This window comes from Cetorhinus maximus, chromosome 1 (genome assembly GCF_964194155.1).
Source record: "Cetorhinus maximus chromosome 1, sCetMax3.hap1.1, whole genome shotgun sequence".
NCBI lineage: Eukaryota > Metazoa > Chordata > Chondrichthyes > Lamniformes > Cetorhinidae > Cetorhinus > Cetorhinus maximus.
In genome coordinates this window covers 139,137,225-139,156,412 of record NC_135879.1, presented here as the reverse complement: position 1 = coordinate 139,156,412, position 19,188 = coordinate 139,137,225, and the positions used below count along the sequence as shown (strand labels likewise).

Here is a 19,188-nt window from a genome sequence, read left to right as displayed (position 1 = left end):
TTACGGGCATGATCTGTCAAAGGCACTGAAACGTAGTGAATTACTACATTCACCAGATGGCGGTATTATACATTATAGGAAATTAAACGCCTTATTACAATACGACTCACTTTTAGTACATTTAAGCATCGACACCAGAGTAGTATTTATCGATATGGTTATTGTTCCAGTTGCAGTGACAAACTCACGTAACCCCACTAAACGAAATATCCGGGAAACGGCTCTACACTCACGATCGACATGGAGTCATCTTGCAAACAATGCGGAATTACGCATTTAAAATAGATAAACATATTTAACACTACACGTTTGTAGTATTCATTTCCACAGACCGGTATTCAAAGAGTGCACTCACCATATTCACTTCAGAGACCATGTCTATGCTGGCAACATCTATGTTCATACCAACGTCCACAGGGAGACCTTGAGATAAACAATACATTATCTGCTTGTGATATTGCAATCCACTTTTAAAAATAACATTGTTGCACATCGCCACAGGCAGCAGATGTTGTATTGCTGTAGTTATTCTTTATTATGTATATACAGTAAGTCTTGTTTATTTGACTAGCTACTGACTGGTGGAGATTAGGAACTGCACATAGATATATGGGACTATACCGAGAGGAGCTGATTTACCTCCGAAATCTGGTCTTAAACGAATGTCATATCCTTTCAGCAAGTTATCCACGGTGCCTTTCACATATGACATGTTGCTGGACTCATTAACTCTGGGGGAAGAAATGTGCATTTCATTGGCACTTAATGTGAAGCAGAGAAAACAAACAATGGCAAGGAATGGTTAAGAGATCAGAGCTCACCTCTGTGCATAACAAACCATGGCCACCATCACGGGGATCGACAAAATCCCGAAGCATCCTCTGTCTTGAACTCTCCACATTCCTAACTTTGATTATTGAAAGGTCTTTGAGCGAAGATTCAAGGAATGCAACTTAGTCCAAGGCAGTACAATAATTCCGAGGCGCAACGCATGCGCGCAGCTTCCACAACATCAAATGAACTGTTTGCTGGGGAAACAATTTCCCTTGCAAAATAGTCAAACAATCAGATCCTTAAAGGTATTTTCTCTCTCTCTCTCTCTCAAATGATTACAGGGCTGCTATTATGCTAATTAAATCACAAGGTCTCAACTCCCCTCTTGCTGAATTCTCTTCAGCAGAAGCGTCAGCGTGGCTCACATTTGCTTTAAGGTGATGAGCATGGCTTAGAAGGAGTAATGACATTCAAAATAGTGTCTTAGCCAAATGTAATAAACCTTTTCCAAAATACATTTCACTACTCGTACGGCACCGTACAATATGTTTCAATGTCAACATTTTGCTCGACCAGGAGGCATACATTGTGAACAACACTCCAAACTCGGAGCTCCTGTAAGCAACACATTCCAAATGTCTATTTCTCCTAAGTGATATACATTACAAAATGTGTTAATGCAGCTTTCATTGTGAAAGAAAAGCTACACAATTCAACTCAAGCAATTGATGTTTGATGGGATACACAATAAAAAATGAAGGCAAGATGCAAAACAAACGTGGAGAGTTCAGGGAGCTTAATTTCCTCTTTCCAAATGAAAAATATTTTGTTCAGAAGAATAGAAAACGCGGCTTCATTTGAAACCCCACTATGGATAGAGAGTAACGTTAAAAGACATTTTAATTGAAGGTGGCTTCTTATATTTATCACTACATTTTCTATGACTGATTTCACTATTAGCCCTTTCTGGCTTTGGAATGTACAACAAAAACATTTTTAATCTCAAATGGCAAAGACATGAAATAAAACCAACGCTTAGAAAATATTCTAAATGATTTATTTTTGTGTGCCACAAGGTGGTACATGGATTGATGATTTGGGTGAAAATCATGAGGCAACGTCAGAGTGTTTTTATATCAAACTGTGCTCTCCAATGCACTCTCTACAAGGGAGGAGTTGGTTAGGAAACTCCAGAAAATTAGGCTGCAAGTTTTCCGACGTCTTGGTCTTGGTGACTCGATTCAGTCCAAAACAAAAAATGATGGGTCTCAAACTGGTTTACTGGTACACTCGAACCCCGGGTCATAGCAGCTGACCAAGGATAAATAGTTTCGTTCCCTTTCCTCTTTTCCTGTTCTCTCTTTATCTCAGCTCCGACCGCTAAATGAAGGAATCTGTTCGTGCCTGCGCCCGGGAACACCTCCCTCGACAGCAGTGGAGGCGTCCGGGTCTCGGGTCGACAGGCGAAATACTGACAAGCCAGCTGGCAGTTCAATGCTTGCAGTAGAATAATTCATGGGGAAACCAACCATGACATGTCCAATCCCATTCTAGGTGCTTATCAATATCTATCCACATCTTCGGCTGCAAAACTATTGCAAGGCGCCTGTGCAAAAGTACGGGAACTGCTTCATTTCTACGTGTTCATCTCAAGCCAGAAATGTTTGCCTTGCACTTGCCAGGAGGTCTGGTCGACTCCCCCTCTCAACCCCTCCACCGCCCCCCGCCCCCTACCATGCAGCAGGTGATGGAACTGGATTAACAAAAGAGTTTCTGATAAATGTGGTGTGATATTAAGTTGCATCTTAGTTCTGACCCTGTACTCCCAGCCCATCGCCGTCGATCGCCGCACAACAGCTGCTAAAAGTCAAAGATTCGGGCAAGTGTATCGTGCTGATGCGAGAGCCATTGCCTGACAGGAGAGAAGGGAGGCACCACTCCATAAACACGAGTGTCCATGTGTCTTTTCTCACGGCTGTGATCTCTCCTCAGGACAAGGCAATTGGCAACGGGGATCGGGAAGAGGCTTAAAGTATGGCATGCAAAGATGGTTCCTGCCAAGGAGACTGTGATCAGGATGTCTTCCAGTTATATTCCCACTCTGCTTTACTTTATCTACGTGACAGCGTGGTAAGTAATGGAAGGAAACCGATCCTTTCGCTTTATTTCACAATGTTTATCGGATCGACTTGCCTTCACTGTCTCTGTACGGCGCTCGGGTCCAAAAGATCAATATCAGGTGTACAGCAAAGAGCCCTTGCCTTGTCATTGTGTGGTCACCTCGGTTTTATACATTCACTTTGCAGCATAGGTGAGAGCCCTGGAGAGATCAAGAAGGACGAGAAATTATATCCAGAAAATTTTACACGTATACTGGACAGACTGCTGGACGGCTATGACAACAGATTGCGACCTGGATTCGGGGGTACGGGTGAACCTTTATTTTCGACTTCTGCAGCTTGACTCATGAGGGCAAATTGCATGATCTTGTATTTTTGGAATGATGGTAACATTTTGCCTTTTTATATCCGCACCATTATTATAAACAGGGCTGTTAGTCTACTCTAGCGGGAGGGGGGTGGATGTGCACCCTTCATGTGTCCAGATAGACCAAATATGAAGGCATCATTCGTAGGAAGCATCACCGGTTCACTCTGGAGGGCTTGGTGGTGATAATAAAAGATGTAGCAAATTTCATATCGTCGTGAAGCGCTTCTGCTCTTTAACAGCAGATGATTGAAATCATTGTTTAAAAGGAGCGTTTGCGATATCTTTTGTGTGCCTCTGCCTTGTTCCGAAGACCTTCCATGTGGAACGGTTTTAGTTTTACTAAATATGTAAAAGTGTGCCTGCCACACTTGGGAGAAAAGCAGGCTGTCAAAGTTAAAGACATGCACATTTGTTGCACGAAACGAAGAGTATTCAGCATATGAGCAGCTGGGATCCTAAAGCTTGTAACTTGCTGATTACTGTCATTATAACTTAGGAAGGACAGTGCAAAGAATACATCCTCATCTAAAGCTGAGGATGGCTCTCATGCTGTGATTTATGATTGCGTGTAGGTGACGGTATAAGCGTCCACTTTCTACAGGTCACCCCTTTGTTCCGGGGTCGGTCTTAAAATAGTAAGACTTGCATTTCCTGTTCTACAGGTGCTGTTACCGAAGTCAAAACAGACATCTACGTGACAAGCTTCGGGCCAGTGTCTGATGTAGAGATGGTAGGATTTCACCTTTATAACTTAAATGTTACAAGTAGATATTCCATCTTCAGGCTTTTTTTTTGCAAAAAGGATGTCTAATTCGTGCGTTTACCCATAGTGAAAAATATTAATACTAATGCCTGTGGTAAAACATACAGCGAAAGAGCTGTCGGCGTTGCATTTAGAAATAACCATTATAATGTTGGGATTCCAATGTATTTAGAACAACCATATATAACCACTGGAAACGTTCACCTCGGAAATAAACTGGACAGATGGAGGAACACATCACCACTCCTTTTAGTTGAATGGAAAACATAAGAAGAATCAAAATCAATTCCGTGTTGTAGTCCATGTAGCTTCTAATAATTAATGCTGCGTGCTGTTGTGTAATGCTTTAAAATAGGCTCAACATCAATTAATGCTTTACACAGGAAATGGGCAGATAACAGTGACATAATGGCACGCTCTATGGGAAACCAAGTAAACGCTATAATACTCAACATTTATTTAAAACTACGTTATACGTTATATCATAGTGCTTTACTTTAGTCATCCATTTGTGCTTATTTCCCGTTTTCATCGAAGGAGTATACAATGGATGTGTTTTTCCGCCAAACCTGGGTGGACAAGAGGCTGAAGTACGATGGCCCTATTGAAATTCTTCGCCTCAACAACATGATGGTCACTAAAGTCTGGACGCCTGATACCTTCTTTAGGAACGGAAAAAAATCAATTTCCCACAACATGACAGCTCCAAACAAGCTGTTCAGAATCATGCAGAATGGCACAATTCTGTACACTATGAGGTAGGTTTTGCACTTTACATCACGCCAGGCATTTTTAACACCATTTCTAAAATAATGAGAGATGCCAATTTCAATTTAAAAATAATTTTATATGACTTTTGTATTTAATTTTAGACTTACCATAAGTGCAGAATGTCCGATGAAGCTGGTTGACTTCCCAATGGATGGTCATGCTTGTCCACTGAAATTTGGAAGCTGTGAGTTGCATGGTCTTGTTTTTGGCTTAACTATAGAAGGAAAACGTTCACTGGTATTGTTCAATATTTTATTTAAACGCCCTGTTGAAATCATGCATGGACTTTAGTCATTGTCAAGCCAATTTTTCTGTGACCTATGTGGAAAATATATTTGTGTTTGTCACAAATACAGTTACAAATACATTATTATTTCTTAAAAAGGAACAGTACAATGATATGTTTTACATCCTACTTCTGTGTTCGGATTTGTTTTGAAGGAATAAAACAAACAAAACGAACAAATAGTTGAACATAAAACAATGCGTTTTTAATCATCAGCAATGCTTATAAGATCATTATCCTTATACTATTTTTGAATAATTGTTTTACCTTATTTAAATAATTATAATAAAATCAAAATAGATTTGCATAGTATCATTGAAATGCTTCAAATATTTAAGTGACTGTGGAATAGTTTTTAAAAGTCTATAAGAATGATGCTTAATAAGTCTTTTTGCATTGTAAAATTTATGTTGGTAAAGAATTTGAATTCCAACAACGTTCAGAGAATTGGGAATGAAAAGTGACAGTTTAATCACTTAAATATAACTAAAAAGAGGAAAATTCAGCAGGATACATTGTGCCATGGATGGTTGCATTACTGTTGAAGACTAACATTATTATAAGTTCGGTTTTTCATCTGTTTTAGATGCATATCCGAAAAGTGAGATGATATATACATGGACAAAAGGTCCTGAACGGTCAGTGGAGGTACCCAAAGAGTCTTCTAGCTTGGTGCAGTATGACCTTGTTGGACAAACAGTATCTAGTGGCACTGTTAAATCCATTACAGGTAAGGATATATGTTTATGGATTTCTTCAATAAGTATCACAATCTTTGAGCACCAGAGTACACTTTGAAGACATATTTGTATTGAATATTACATAAGCATTGCTAAATTGTTATTGTACTTTTATCCAAATCAGCTAACTCAAATTAAAACCAAAATCAATACTCATGGAAAGGAGTTCTATACTTTTTTTCTATTTTTAGGAGAATATGTCGTGATGACAGTCTATTTTCACTTGAGAAGGAAAATGGGTTATTTCATGATCCAAACTTATATACCCTGTATTATGACGGTCATTCTCTCTCAAGTCTCTTTTTGGATTAATAAGGAGTCTGTTCCAGCACGAACAGTTTTTGGTATGTATTCTTAATACATGAAACAGTGTATTACATCATTTCATTTTATTTCTCTCTCTCCGCATCCAATATTGAAGCTTCAACATTTTGCTGCCTTTCAATACTGCTTCCTGTTGCCACATTTCTTAATTTAGTCATGAGGATGCTATTTGCTGTATGATGCAAATACTTCCACTCTGAGCCAAAGGAGTCTTTGGGATGGTGATGGGCTGATGTGAGTTGGGTCAAGAATTTAAGATTTCACAAGAACTGGACTGGAGGACATTGTTGTTTTAGGATTAGCATAAACAGGATGGCTGGGTGGAATTTGATGCCCTTGCCCATGGCGAGTTTGGTGGTGGTGGAAGTAGTTAATCAGATGGGAGGGTTGAGGGTGGGAGCCCTGCTGCCTTCCCACCTCCACGTCAATTAAGTCTGTGGCAGGAAAACCTGTGGACAGCCTTCCCTCCCTGACATCAATTGAGGCCCTTAAGTGGGCAATTAAAGCCGACTTAAGGGCCCATTCGTGCCACTGCTGGTATTAACCCAGCGGCGTGCAAGGATTGGCTCACCATGCAGGGAGCATAATAACCAAACCCATTTGAGGTTACTTGCAGGCTCCCAGGGGTGACCCTCATTCAAAAGCATTCAGTTCCTGATCAAGGGACTCGACATCAGGAAGGTGGGGAGGGGGGGTGCTGAAAGACGCCGCACTACCCTTGCTGCCTACACCCTGCTGTCCTGTGATCCCCACCCCATGACCCCCATCCCACCATCCCACTCTCACTCACCTGTGGCCTGGGATCCAGTGACCATACAATGCCTTGGGTGGGTGTAGTACTGGCAGCAGCACCACATCATAATGGTGCTGCCATTCAATAGAGTTGCTGGCCCCTGATCAGCTGGCAGCTGTCCTTGATCCTGGGGAAGGCCCACTGCTGTCCAGTTAATTGACTTGAGCGGCAATTGATATTGTAGGCCTTCACTAAAAGAGGTGATGGGGCTCTCGCCGGCTTGCCAGCCCATAGGTGAAACCTCTGTTGCCTTCATTAAATACCACATGCTGTATCAGAACCAACAAATTCAGTCACCCATAACTTTGACATGACAAATTGTACTTTATTTCCTACTTTTCAGCTTTTCTCTCGACTGTTGCTGGTGTACATTTTACCACTTTAAAGATGCTATAAATTCAAGTTGTTGTTGATTGTGGAAGGAATATGATTGAGACTAACCCTGTTTGAACCTGAGACATGGTACACACACACACACACACACACACACGTGCACACAAACACACACACACGCACACATTCAAGCACACATGCGCACACACACACACACACACACACACACAAGCACCCAGCCATGTTTCAGCAGAGTTATTAGATTGCGTTCAGAAGAAGGAAATGTGGTTGAATTTTCCCACGTTAGGTAAAGACACTAATGCTAATTTTAAGATCTCAGCTGTTGTCAGCTAACCCAATAATGAAATGCAATTTAGCCTGGGATCTCTTTATCTATATGACGGTACTACACTGCTACACTGGCAATACATACCACAAACACTGAATTATTCAATTGACTTAATTTGTCTTCTGCATGTATTGAGTTTATTTTGCTTTGCAATTTAAAATGCTGTGGTACACTTAACTCTGCATCACAAGGTTCCAGATTCAAGTGCCACAATAGGGCTTGAGCATAAAAGTAAAGGCTTCCACTCCAGTGCAATACTGAGGGAGTGTTGCACTATTGGAGGTGCTGCCTTTTGGATGAGATGTTAAACCGAGGCTCCATATACCTGCTGAGGTGAATGAAAAAGAGCCCATGGCACTCTTTTCATGGTCTACATTGGTAGAAATGACATAGGCCAAAAGAGGGATGTGGTCCTGCAGTCAGAATTTAGGGAACTAGGTAGGAAATGAGAAAGCAGGACTTCAAAAGCAGTAATCTCTGGATTACTCCTAGTACCACATGCAAGTGAATATAGAAATAGGAGGATAAAGTAGATGAATGCGTGGCTGGAAAGGTGGTACATGAGGGGGGGGTCTTTAGATTCTTGGGACATCGGGACCGACTCTGGGGAGATGGGACCTGTACAGGCTGGATGGGCTGCACCTAAATAGAGCCAAGACTGAGTTCCTTGAGGGGTAATTTGCTAATGCTATTGGGGAGGTTTTAAACTAACTTGGCTAGGATGTCGAAACCAGGGGATAATATCAGAGGGTAATACCAAGGTGTACAGAATACTGGGAGAGATAGTTAGCACTAGAATAAGGAATGGTATAGTAATAGGTGAGGTCAGAGTAAGGGAGAAAGTAATAAAGTCTAAATTAGGATTCCTGTGCATGTATGTGAATGCATAGTGTGCTAAATAAGACTGGGGAGTTACAGGCACAGATTGCCATGTGGAATTACAATGTTGTGGCTATAACAGAGACCTGGCTCAAAGAAGGGCAGGACTGGGTGCTAAATATCCCTGGATACAAGGTGTTTAGGAAAGATAGAAAAGGAAGACAAGGAGGGGGGGTGTTAATATTTATTAGGGAGAGCATTGCAGTGCCGGAGAGAGAGGATCTCCCAGAGAGGTCAAGGACAGAATCTATTTGGCTAGAGCTAAGGAACAAAAAAAGTGCATTTACATTGCTTGGTGTAGACTATAGACCGCTAACTAATGAGAAAAATGTAGAGGAACAAATTTGCAAGGAAATTACAGAGAGGTGCAAAAATTATATAGTAGTTATAATGGGGGACTTTAATTATCCAACTATAGACTGGAATAGTAGTAGTGCTACTGCAGAGAGGGGCAACAGTCCCTAGCATGTGTTCAGGAGAATTTTCTACAGTAGTATATTTCCAGTCCCAAGAGAAAGGACGCATTGCTAGAACTGATTCTTAGGAATGAGGTTGCCCAAGTGGATCAAGTGTCAATGGGAGAACAGTTAGGGGATAGTGATCATTGTATCCTAAGGTTTAGACTGTCTATGGAAAAGGACAAAGAACAATCCAGCATAAGAATAATTAACTGGGGAAGCCAACTTCATTGGGGTAAGAATGGATCTGGGCTAAATAAATTGGAGTCAAATGTTGGTAGGAGAAATGGCAGCTGAACAATGGGCAACCTTCAAAGAAGACGGAGTTCGGGCACATTCAAGATATATTCCCTCTGAAGGGAAAGGTAGGGCAAACAAAGCCAGAACTGCCTAGATAACAAAGGATTTAGAAATTAAGATAAAGAAGAAAAAGTGTGCTTATGACAGGTGTCAGGTAGAAAATACAATTGAGAACCAGGCTGAACATAGAAGTTTCAGAGGGGAGGTGAAAAAGCAAATAAGAGAAGCAAAGAAAGAGTATGAAAAGAGACTGGTAGCCAACAAAAAGGGGAATCCCAAAGTCTTCTTTGGCCTATAATTAGTAAAAGGGTGGTAAAAGGAGTATGGCCAATTAGGGACCAAAGAGGGGATTACATATGGAGGCAGAGGGCATAACTGAGGTATTATATTAATACTTTTCATCTGCTTTTACCAAGGAAGAAGATGCTACCCAGGCCATGGTGAAAGAGGAGGTGATTGAGGCACTAGAAAGGTTTAAAATTATTAAGGAGGAGGAATTGGATAGGCTGTCTGTACTTAAGTTGGATAAGGCACCAGGACTGGATCAGATGCACCCAAGAATACTGAGGAAAGTGAGAGTGGAAATTGTGGAGGCACTGGCAATAGCTTTCCAGTCTTCCTTAGACTCGGGAGTGGTGCCAGAGGACTGGAGAATTGCAAACGTTACATCCTTGTTCAAAAAAAGTGTAAAGATAAGCCCAGGGCAGTCAGTTTAATGTTGGTGGTGTGGAGACTTCTAGAAGCAACAATTTGGGACAAAATTAATAACCACATGGACAAATGCAGGTTGATTAAAGAAAGCCAGCATGCATTTCTTAAAGGAAAATCATGTTTAACTAACTTGCTGGAGTTTTTTGAAGAGGTAACAGAGAGGGTTGATGAGGGCAATGCAGTTGATGTGGTGTACATGGACTTCCAAAAGTGTCACAAATAACAGACTTGTGAGCAAAGTTATAGCTCACGGAATAAAAGAGACTGTAGCAACATGGATATGGAATTGGCCGAGTGACAGAACAGTGAGTAGTGGTTAATGGATATTTTTCAGGCTCGAGGAAGATTTGTAGTGGAGTTCCCCGGAGGTTAGTGTTGGGACCCTTGCTTTTCCTGATATATATTAATGACCTAGACTGTGGCCTACAGGGCATAATTTCAAAGCTTGTGGATGATACAAAGCTTGGAAGCGTTGTGAACTGTGAGGAGGATAGTGTAGAACTTCAAAGGGACATAGACAAGTTGGCAGAATGGGCAGACCAGGTGGCAGATGAAGTTCAATGTGGAGAAATGTGAGGTGATTCATTTTTGTAGGAAGAAATGGAGAGACAATATAAAATCAAAGGCACACTTCTAAAGGGAATGCGGGAGCAGAGGGACCTAGGTGAATATCTGCATAAGTGATTGAAGTTGGCAGGACAGGTTGCGAGAGCAGTTAATAAAGCATACAGTATCCTAGGCTTTATTAATAGGGGCATAGAGTACAAGAGCAAGGAGGTTTCGTTAAACTTGTATAGGACACTAGTTCACCATCAGCTGGAGTATTACGTCCAGTTCTGGGCATTGCATTTTAGGATGTGAAGGCATTGTAGAGAGTGCAGAAAAGATTCATGAGAATGGTTTCAAGGATGAGGAAGTTCAGTTATAAAGATAGATTGGAGAAGTCAGGACTGTTTTCCTTGGTGAAGAGAATGGTGAGCGGAGATTTGATAGAGGTATTCAAAACCATGAGGGGTATGGACAGAGTAGATAGGGAGAAAGTGTTCCCATTCGCAAAAGTATCAAGAACGAGGGGCACAGTTTTAAAGTACAGGTAATTGGTAAAAGAGGCAAAAGCAATTTGAGGACAACATTTTCATGCTGTGAGTGGTTAAAGTGTGGCATGCACTCCCTGAGAGTGTGGCAGAAGCAGTGTTCAACTGAAGCATATAAAAGGGAATTAAACAGTTATCTAAAAAGGAACAATGTGCAGGGATATGGGGAAAAGGTGGGAGAATGACACTATATGAATTGCTCATTAGGAGAGGAGTTGCAGTCATGATGGGCCAAATGGGCTTCTTCTGCCCTGTAACATTTCTGTGACTCTGTGACTTCTTCTACAAAGAATATAAAACAGTTCAAAAGTTCTGTGTCATTTGGGTTGTTGTAAGTTATTATTACGCTGCATTTGGCTAAGAAAATGTGGCACAAATTGTAATGTGAGAACTAGAAAGTAAGCCGGATAGGCCAGAAAAGACAGAATAGATAGGATAAGCTTTAAAACCTGAGCCAGACTGGGTGGGCTATTAAGAACCTATCAGATACAAACATTTAGTACACTACAGTAAAAGCAAAAAACTGTGGATGCTGGAAATCCAAAACAAAAACAAAAATACCTGGAAAAACTCAGCAGGTCTGACAGCATCTGTGGAGAGCAATACAGTTAACGTTTCGAGTCCGTATAAATCTTCAACAGAACTAAGGAAAAATAGTAAAGAGGTGAAATATAAACTGGTTTAAGTGGAGGGCAGGACAGGTAGAGCTGAACGCAGCGGCAACTTCCCATGCAACCGCAGAAGGTGCACCACCTGCATCTTTACTTTCCCCCTCCTCACCATCCAAGGGCCCAAACACTCCTTTCAAGTGAAGCAGTGCTTCACTTGCACTTCCCTCAATTTAGTCTACTGCATTCGCTGCTCCCAATGTGGTTTCCTCTACATTGGAGAGACCAAACACAGACTGGGCGACCACTTTGCAGAACACCTTCGGTCTGTCCGCAAGCATGACCCAGACATTCCTGTCATTTGCCATTTCAACACACCACCCTGCTCTCATGCCCACATGTCCATCCTTGGCCTGCTGCAATGTTCCAGTTAAGCAAACTGCAGGAACAGCACGTCATCTTCCGACTAGGCACTTTACAGCCTTCCGGACTGAATATTGAGCTCAACAACTTTAGATCAGTGCTTATATTTCACCTCTTTTCTATTTTTACTTAGTTCTGTTGAAGAGTCATACGGACTTGAAATGTTAACTGTGTTCCTTTCCGCAGATGCTGCCAGACCTGCTGAGTTTTTCCAGGTATTTTTATTTTTGTTTTGGATTTCCAGTATCTGCAGTTTTTTGCTTTTAAGTTTAGATCATGAACTCTCTCCTCCATCCCCACCGCCTTTCCAATCCCCCTTTTTCTAATAGTTTATATATATTTTCCTTTTCCCACCTGTTTCTATTATTTTTAAATGTATTTCCATCCATTGCTTTATCTCTACTTTTTAGCCTATTTTGATCCCTTCCCCCCATCCCCACTAGGGTTATCTGTGCCTTGCTCATCCTGTTTTCTACCCTTAATGTCACCATTAGCACATTTCTTAGATAATATCACCACCGTCAACACCTTTGTCCTTTTGTCTATGACACCTTTAGGCAATCTCCACCTATCACTGGCCCTCTATCCAGCTCTACCTGTCCCGCCCCCCAATAAACCAGCTTATATTTCACCTCTTTTCTATATTTCCTTAGTTCTGTTGAAGAGTCAGACGGACTCGAAACGTTAACTGTGTGCCTCTCCGCAGATGCTGTCAGACCTGCTGAGTTTTTCCAGGTATTTTTGTTTTTGTTTAGTACACTACAGACTTTTGCTGAGTTGGGATAAATGCAGTTACTGACAGAAGTTGTGGCTCTGGGTGGTTAGAATGGTTCTGTCAATTTTACTCTACTGATGCACAGTGCTATGCCAAATACAGACAAATTAATACGTTAATCAAAACATGAATTCCATGTTGTCATTTGTTGTCATTGCTGTAGGTTTAGAGACACCAGGTCAGTTCTCAATAATTACATAGAATGTACATCACAAAAACAGGCCATTCAGCTGAACTGGTTAATGCTCCACAAGAGCCTGCACCCACCCCTCTTCTTCTGACCCTTTCAGCATAATCTTGTATTCCTCTCTTACTGACATGTTTACCTAGCTTTCTCTTAACTATATCTATGCTATTCACCTCAACTATTCCTTGTGCTAGTGAATTCCGCATTCAAAACCCTTTCTATGTAAAAACATTTCTTCAGAATTTCCTATTGGATCATTAATGAGTATCTCATATATATAGCCCCTAGTTTTGGCCACCACACATGTGGAAGTATCTTCTCTACGTCTACCCTATCAAATCTTTTGGTAATTTTAAAGTGGTTTATCAGGTCACCCTTCAGTATTCCTTTTCTGAGAAAAAGAAGCCTGTTCAACTGTTCATGATAGGAATAACCTCTGAGTTATGGTATCATCCTTTTAAAACTTCTCCAAAGGCTCTGTATCCTTTCTATAATGCAGAGACAAACTATGTACAGTTCCCTGTATTGTCCTTCTTTATGATGTTTACGTATACAGCAAGTGCAACGTAGAAACAGATTGTTTGGCCAAACCAGCCTGTGTTGGTGTTCACTCCTCGCATAGACAATGGCCCTCATCCCATGGGCAGAATTTTATTTCTGTGGGCAGGCGTGCTCCTGACCCGATAGGATGTAAAATCGCAAGACAAGACGTCGGGTGAGTGATATTTCGCTCAGCGGGCACACACAAAAATCGGAAGTGCGCCCTCCAACAATTAAGAGGGCAATTAAGCTCATTAACGGCACATTTGTCTCTGATCCTTCGTGGCTCGTCCAACCTTATGGTTGGCGGACAGGTGAATCGGCCAGGCAGCCTTTGCATTTTTCAACAAACCTCAACCAAGGGTGGGATGAAATCTCCGTTATGAAATAAAATTAAAATAAATATGTGTGGACAGCATTTTTATCAGCTATATTTTCAGGTGATTGATTGTGCACCTCTTTAACCCTTTATTTTAGCATTTACAGGTACTCAGCTCCCTGAAGCCGCTGTCTGCTTTCATGGAGCTTTCTCGCAGCGCTCACCCCCACCTGCGGAAACGTCATCGCCTGCCCTCCCCCAACTCCCACCCCGGCACGTTGAGCTTTTCAGCACGCATTTCACGCTGGCTGGCCATTAATTGGTCAGCCAACGTTAAATTGCGGTCGGGGGCCCATTTCCTTACTGCTCCCATGCCCGCCGATCGTGCACATCCACCAAAGGTAAAATTCAAGCCCATGTATCCATCTTGTTCCATACTCTATTGTAAAGTTTTCTATCTAACCTGCAAAAAAACTTTTCTAGCATTTAAAATCTATTTTGGAGTTGTCTCATTTTTCAAAACCATTTCCAGTTCTGGCATGGTGGTACTGTTTCTTTGTTAATACCATTGAGCAGTGTGGCAGAATTAAAAATTAGATATTGTCTTTCCTAGCACCTAAAGCCATCGAGTTGATTTTGACAGTAATTCTGATTAGTCCAGAAATTCCACAACCAGTGAAAGAATTAAAAAAAAAAATTCTTCACAATCTATAAACAAAACCCATCAGTATAAAAGGATCTTGTAACAAGAGTTTTCTTGCTCTGCATCAGATAAACCTACATTCTGTAGTAACTAAGTACAATTGAGGAAAAAATTGGGTGGAAATTTCTTTGTGTTTTGCTCAGTTTTCAGGTGCAAAATTGGTGTTCTGCTTATTGACCTTGTAAACAGACATCAAGCGTCGAATGTGCACACAAAACATGGCCTTCACCATGTTGCTTAAGATGCTTGTTAAGCATCTCTGGCAGCCAATTGAAATGTATGCTGCATTCTGTAAATAAGCATCCTGCCTGTATGACAGCCCTTTCGGGAAATTGGTGCCTGAGAGCATTTGATTCGTCCTTCTTAAGCTTGCACAGAAAAACATGCCACAAACACTCAAAATGCAGGCCCAAGTAGGTAAGACTCTAGACATTAGTTTTGGCTGCAGGGAATTCTTGGAGCCTTTTTTTATTCTTTCATGGGTTGTGAGCATCACTGGCATGGTCAGCATTTCTTGCTCTTCTCTTGAGAAGGTGGTGCTGAGTTGCCTTCTTGAATCGTTGTAGTCCATGTGGTGTAGATATACCTACAGGGCTGTTAGAAAGGTTTTGACCCAGCGACAGTGAAGGAATGGCAGTATTGTCCCAAGTCAGGGTGGTGTGTGACTTGGAGGGGAACTTGCAGGTGGAGGTGTTCCCATGCATCTGCTGCCCTTGTCATTCTAGGTGGCAGAGGTCATGGGTTTGGGAGGTGCTGTGATATGGCCTTGGTGTGTTGCTGCAATACATCTTGTAGGTGATGCACACTACTGGTACTGTGCACCAGTAGTGGAGGAAAATAATGTTTAAGGCTTTGGATGGGTTATCAATCAAGCTGGCTGCTTTGTCCTGGATGGGGTTGAGCTTCTTGAGAGACATTGGAGCTGCGCTCATCCAGGCATGTAGGGAATATTCCATTACACTCCTAACTTGTGCCTTGTGGATGGTGGACAGGCTTTGGGGAGTCAGGAGGTTATAACTTGCTGCAGAATTTCCAGCTTTGGGCTGGCTCTTGTGGCCACAGTATTTATGTGGCTGGTCCAGTTAAGTTTCTCGTCAATGATAACACTTAGGATGTCGATGGGGGGGTTTCAGTGATAGTAGTGTCATTGAACTTCAAGGGGATATGGTTAGCTTATCTCTTCTTGGAGATGTTCATTGCCTGGCATGTGTGTTGTGAATGTTACTCGCTACTTATTAGCCTGAATGTTTTGCTCATTTAACTGAGCTTAGAAAATTTTTCACACTAAATAGCCGTGAGAGAGCTGACATTTTGTTACAGCTGCATTCTGTCACTTCACTGGCTGCAGGAGTACTGCAGAAGAGAGGGAGAAGTGCCAATAAGCATGTTGCAATGTGTTTAATGTGCATGTGGAAGCTCTAAGATATGGGTGTGAGGCTTACAGTAGTGCCAAGTGCTTGAGGGTGAGGTGGAGCATATGGTTGTTTAGGATTGCTAGATCTGTTGACGGGTGAGTGATGCTGGATGTGCATTAATCAGTGTGTGAGACTGGTGGTGCAGTTGGTAGGATATAGCATTCCAAGATGAATTAATTGATCTTAACCATTCATGTGAGATCATTGACTATTTCCTGGCACTGTATCCAGGCCCTCAGAACTAGACTTCTGGCATTGACCCCTGGAGCTGTCTGCTCCCATTGCCTTTGTCGTGACTGTCTGGAGGGCCTCCGGTATCCCTGTGGATAGATAACTCTCTATCCTCTGTAGAGTAAAGGGTTAATTGTAATGATAGCATGTACGTAAGGAACCATGTCACAGTGATGTCACTCACTGAGAGGAGGTGAGTGTGAAGCATCTCAGAGTGTAACTCCAGCTATGTCTTGGTCTTATTTAACCTTTGTAAATAGTTAGCATGGTAAATAAATGTTATTGAACAAAAGACCATTGCCTCCAGGAAGATCTCTTCTAGAATAAGAAGTCAATGAATCCTGAGACAAACCTGCAATAACAGATCGTCCTTTCAACTTCCTGCACTAATAACTTTAAGAGCCCTCTCTCTGGCCTGCTTCCACATTACTCTGGATCATTCCTGCTCCTAACATGTTTCCCCACCAGTTGAATGAGCTGCTGCAACTAGAACCCTTTTAAGAGGTGAGGGCTAACTTTAATTAGTACTAGCCTTGAAGGAACTTGGACCACTGCTGAGTGTGCAGCCACACAGCAGCTCATTTAGCTACTAAGTGGTTGCATGTCACAATTATAAAAATGAGCATAATGCACTGCCCGTATTAATTTCAGTGGGCGTAGGTTAATTTTACCACCTGCTAATGGGTCTAGTGTCTCAGTTAAATTGATGAGCTGCATATGCCCGTTAGGTCTCTCCATGCAGCTCACTGGTAAAAACTATTTGATTTCCAGGCTGCTGTTTTGCAGGTCACGCCCTCAGGTAGGTCTTGTAATGGGAGGAGTAACTGAGAAAAGGGAATAATCAGAAGGGAAAGGGTAACCAGTAAAAGGGCCAAGGGAGTGATTGAGAATGGTAGGGGGCTAGTTGGGAAAGAGGCCAAGGGAGAGTTTGGGACAGGGATTGAGAAAGCAATTGTCAGAGGGAGGAGGCAGTGATTGGGAGGGAGGTGGGGAGGCAATGGCCAAGAGAGGGAGGGAGACAGCGATGAGGAGAGGGAGCCAACAGCGGCCTATGTTTAACTTGAACTGGTAGGGGCATTCCTGCTCCTCCTGGCTCCATCTATACGTAAGCATTTTGAGAAAAAAAATCTTTTTGGTGCCAGCCTGCAGATGCTCCGTTAAGGGCTGCAAGTTTTCCTGAATGCAGCTGCCCAGGTGTTGACTGAACCAATCTGGTAGAGGGGAGCATTAAAGCCTTATTAGGCCACTAATATGCTCATGTAAAGAGCCTAATAAATGTTTCAGGTACATGTTCTGGCTGCCATTTTTGCAGCCTATGACGAACAGTACATCTCCTTCTCAGAATGTGCCCGCACATGTTGTTGACAATTTTGAAAGATTTGGGTCCTGCTTTGCACCTCCAAAAAAGGCACAACATCACCAAATTTCTAGGTCTTATTGTGTAAGTGATTAAACAAGTCATAAATAAACGTTTGGGACATTTCACCTCGGCAAACCAATGCACGTTTTTAGTTATACACTGGGCTGAATTCTCCAGTTGGCGAGCGGGAGTGGGGCGTGCTCGCTGACGCGTAAAATGATGCACGGTGATGTCGGGCATGCGTCCCGACGTCATCGCGCATCATTTAGATTTCCAGTTCGGTGGGCGCGCAGCTGAGTGGGCTGCGTGCCCGCCGAACTGTCAAAGGCCTATTAAGACCTGTTAAAAGCTAATTAAATCAATTAACTGAGCTGCCTGTCCAACCTTAAGAGCCCAGGCGGCCTTCGCATTTTTCATGAAACCGCATCCATGGGTGAGATGAGGTTTCATGAAGGGTTTTAAAATTCAATAAAAATTTTTTAAATAACTCTTTGACATGTCCCAGCTTATGTGACCGTGTCAAATGAGGGGACATGTTTTTGAAGTTTTTAAATGCTTCATTTCAGGTTTTAAATGTCAAACTGATTTCCCTGAGGTGCCTCTGTGCCTCAGGGTGATTTCTGCGCTCTTTCACGCGCATGCGCGAAAGAGCGCAGGCCCGAACTCAGGGAATCCCCCCCTGCCTGCACAGGGAGCGCTCAGCACTTCCGGGCAAGCATCACGGTGGGCGGGCCTGGCCCACCCACGTAAAATGACGGCGCGGCCCCGATGAGGGGTGCCAATCAGGTTCACGCCCGCCCCCGCCTGCCCCCGGACAATCCCCCAATGGGGGAAAAAATTTTCCCATTGTTCCTGCATAAAATTAGTGTGAAGACAAAATTATAAATTGTAACAAAAATTGCCATATAAAGCGATGTACCAGTGAAGCAATTCCCATAATCATTTTGACTATTAGTATCTGCAAGTTAATTTAATTCCAGTTGTGGTTATTACTTAATTTCTTCTAAAACAGAGCATTGATTTTATCACCTTACATCTGCCATGATAGAGCAGGAATGTGTTGAAAGTATTGACATTAAAAATGCAGTGAAAATAATCCATATTGCAACATTAGCCAATGTCATTATGAGATAGCAGTGACAATTGGATTTCCTGTTCTTATTTTGCTTTGAGATTGAGGGGTGCAAAGTTAATTCATTGAGCACAGCATTAGGATTTGTGCACCTAAACAAGTATGCTAAATTATCTTTTGGCTGTTTCAAGCTTTTTATAGCTTTCTCTAGATCTATTTCATAAGAGCCGTTTTCATCAATTTAAGGAAAAATGAGTTTTAGTACAAATTTTGTTCTAGAAAACAGACTGAAAAATAACTTATAATCACAGAGAAATTGGAACTTCAGGAATTCCAAACATCTTCTCTTTGGGGAATTGCAGGGTCAATTAAAAATGAGGCTATTGATCTTCATGTTATAATTTACATCAAACAGCATTTAGGAGCAGCAGATCATCCTGCAAGTATCATGGCAGTAGGTTGATTATGAATATTCACGCAGCATACAATT

At 42.0% G+C, this 19,188-nt stretch overlaps 2 protein-coding genes across 6 annotated transcripts in view; one reads left to right on the top strand and one right to left on the bottom strand.

Moving 5' to 3' along the window:
• LOC144688455 (gamma-aminobutyric acid receptor subunit beta-1-like) overlaps positions 1-901 on the bottom strand; it is a 383,572-nt gene extending 382,671 nt beyond the window's left edge. For 4 of the 5 annotated variants that reach the window (XM_078555167.1, XM_078555257.1, XM_078555341.1 and 1 more), the window contains exons 1-3: positions 822-901; positions 640-731; positions 356-423 (exon numbers count right to left, since the gene is read on the bottom strand). In XM_078555167.1, the coding sequence (XP_078411293.1) occupies positions 356-423; positions 640-731; positions 822-901 (240 nt within the window). Of the gene's footprint in view, positions 1-355; positions 424-639; positions 762-821 lie in introns of all 5 variants that reach the window. The other variant, XM_078555074.1, reaches the window with a different exon arrangement.
• Positions 902-2,808: 1,907 nt separating this feature from the next.
• gabra4 (gamma-aminobutyric acid type A receptor subunit alpha4) overlaps positions 2,809-19,188 on the top strand; it is a 109,193-nt gene continuing 92,813 nt past the window's right edge. Inside the window, exons 1-7 of the mRNA XM_078564574.1 lie at positions 2,809-2,904; positions 3,081-3,199; positions 3,927-3,994; positions 4,565-4,785; positions 4,900-4,982; positions 5,671-5,814; positions 6,016-6,168. Of these exons, the coding sequence (XP_078420700.1) occupies positions 2,822-2,904; positions 3,081-3,199; positions 3,927-3,994; positions 4,565-4,785; positions 4,900-4,982; positions 5,671-5,814; positions 6,016-6,168 (871 nt within the window). The 5' untranslated portion in view covers positions 2,809-2,821. The remainder of the gene's footprint in view (positions 2,905-3,080; positions 3,200-3,926; positions 3,995-4,564; positions 4,786-4,899; positions 4,983-5,670; positions 5,815-6,015; positions 6,169-19,188) is intronic.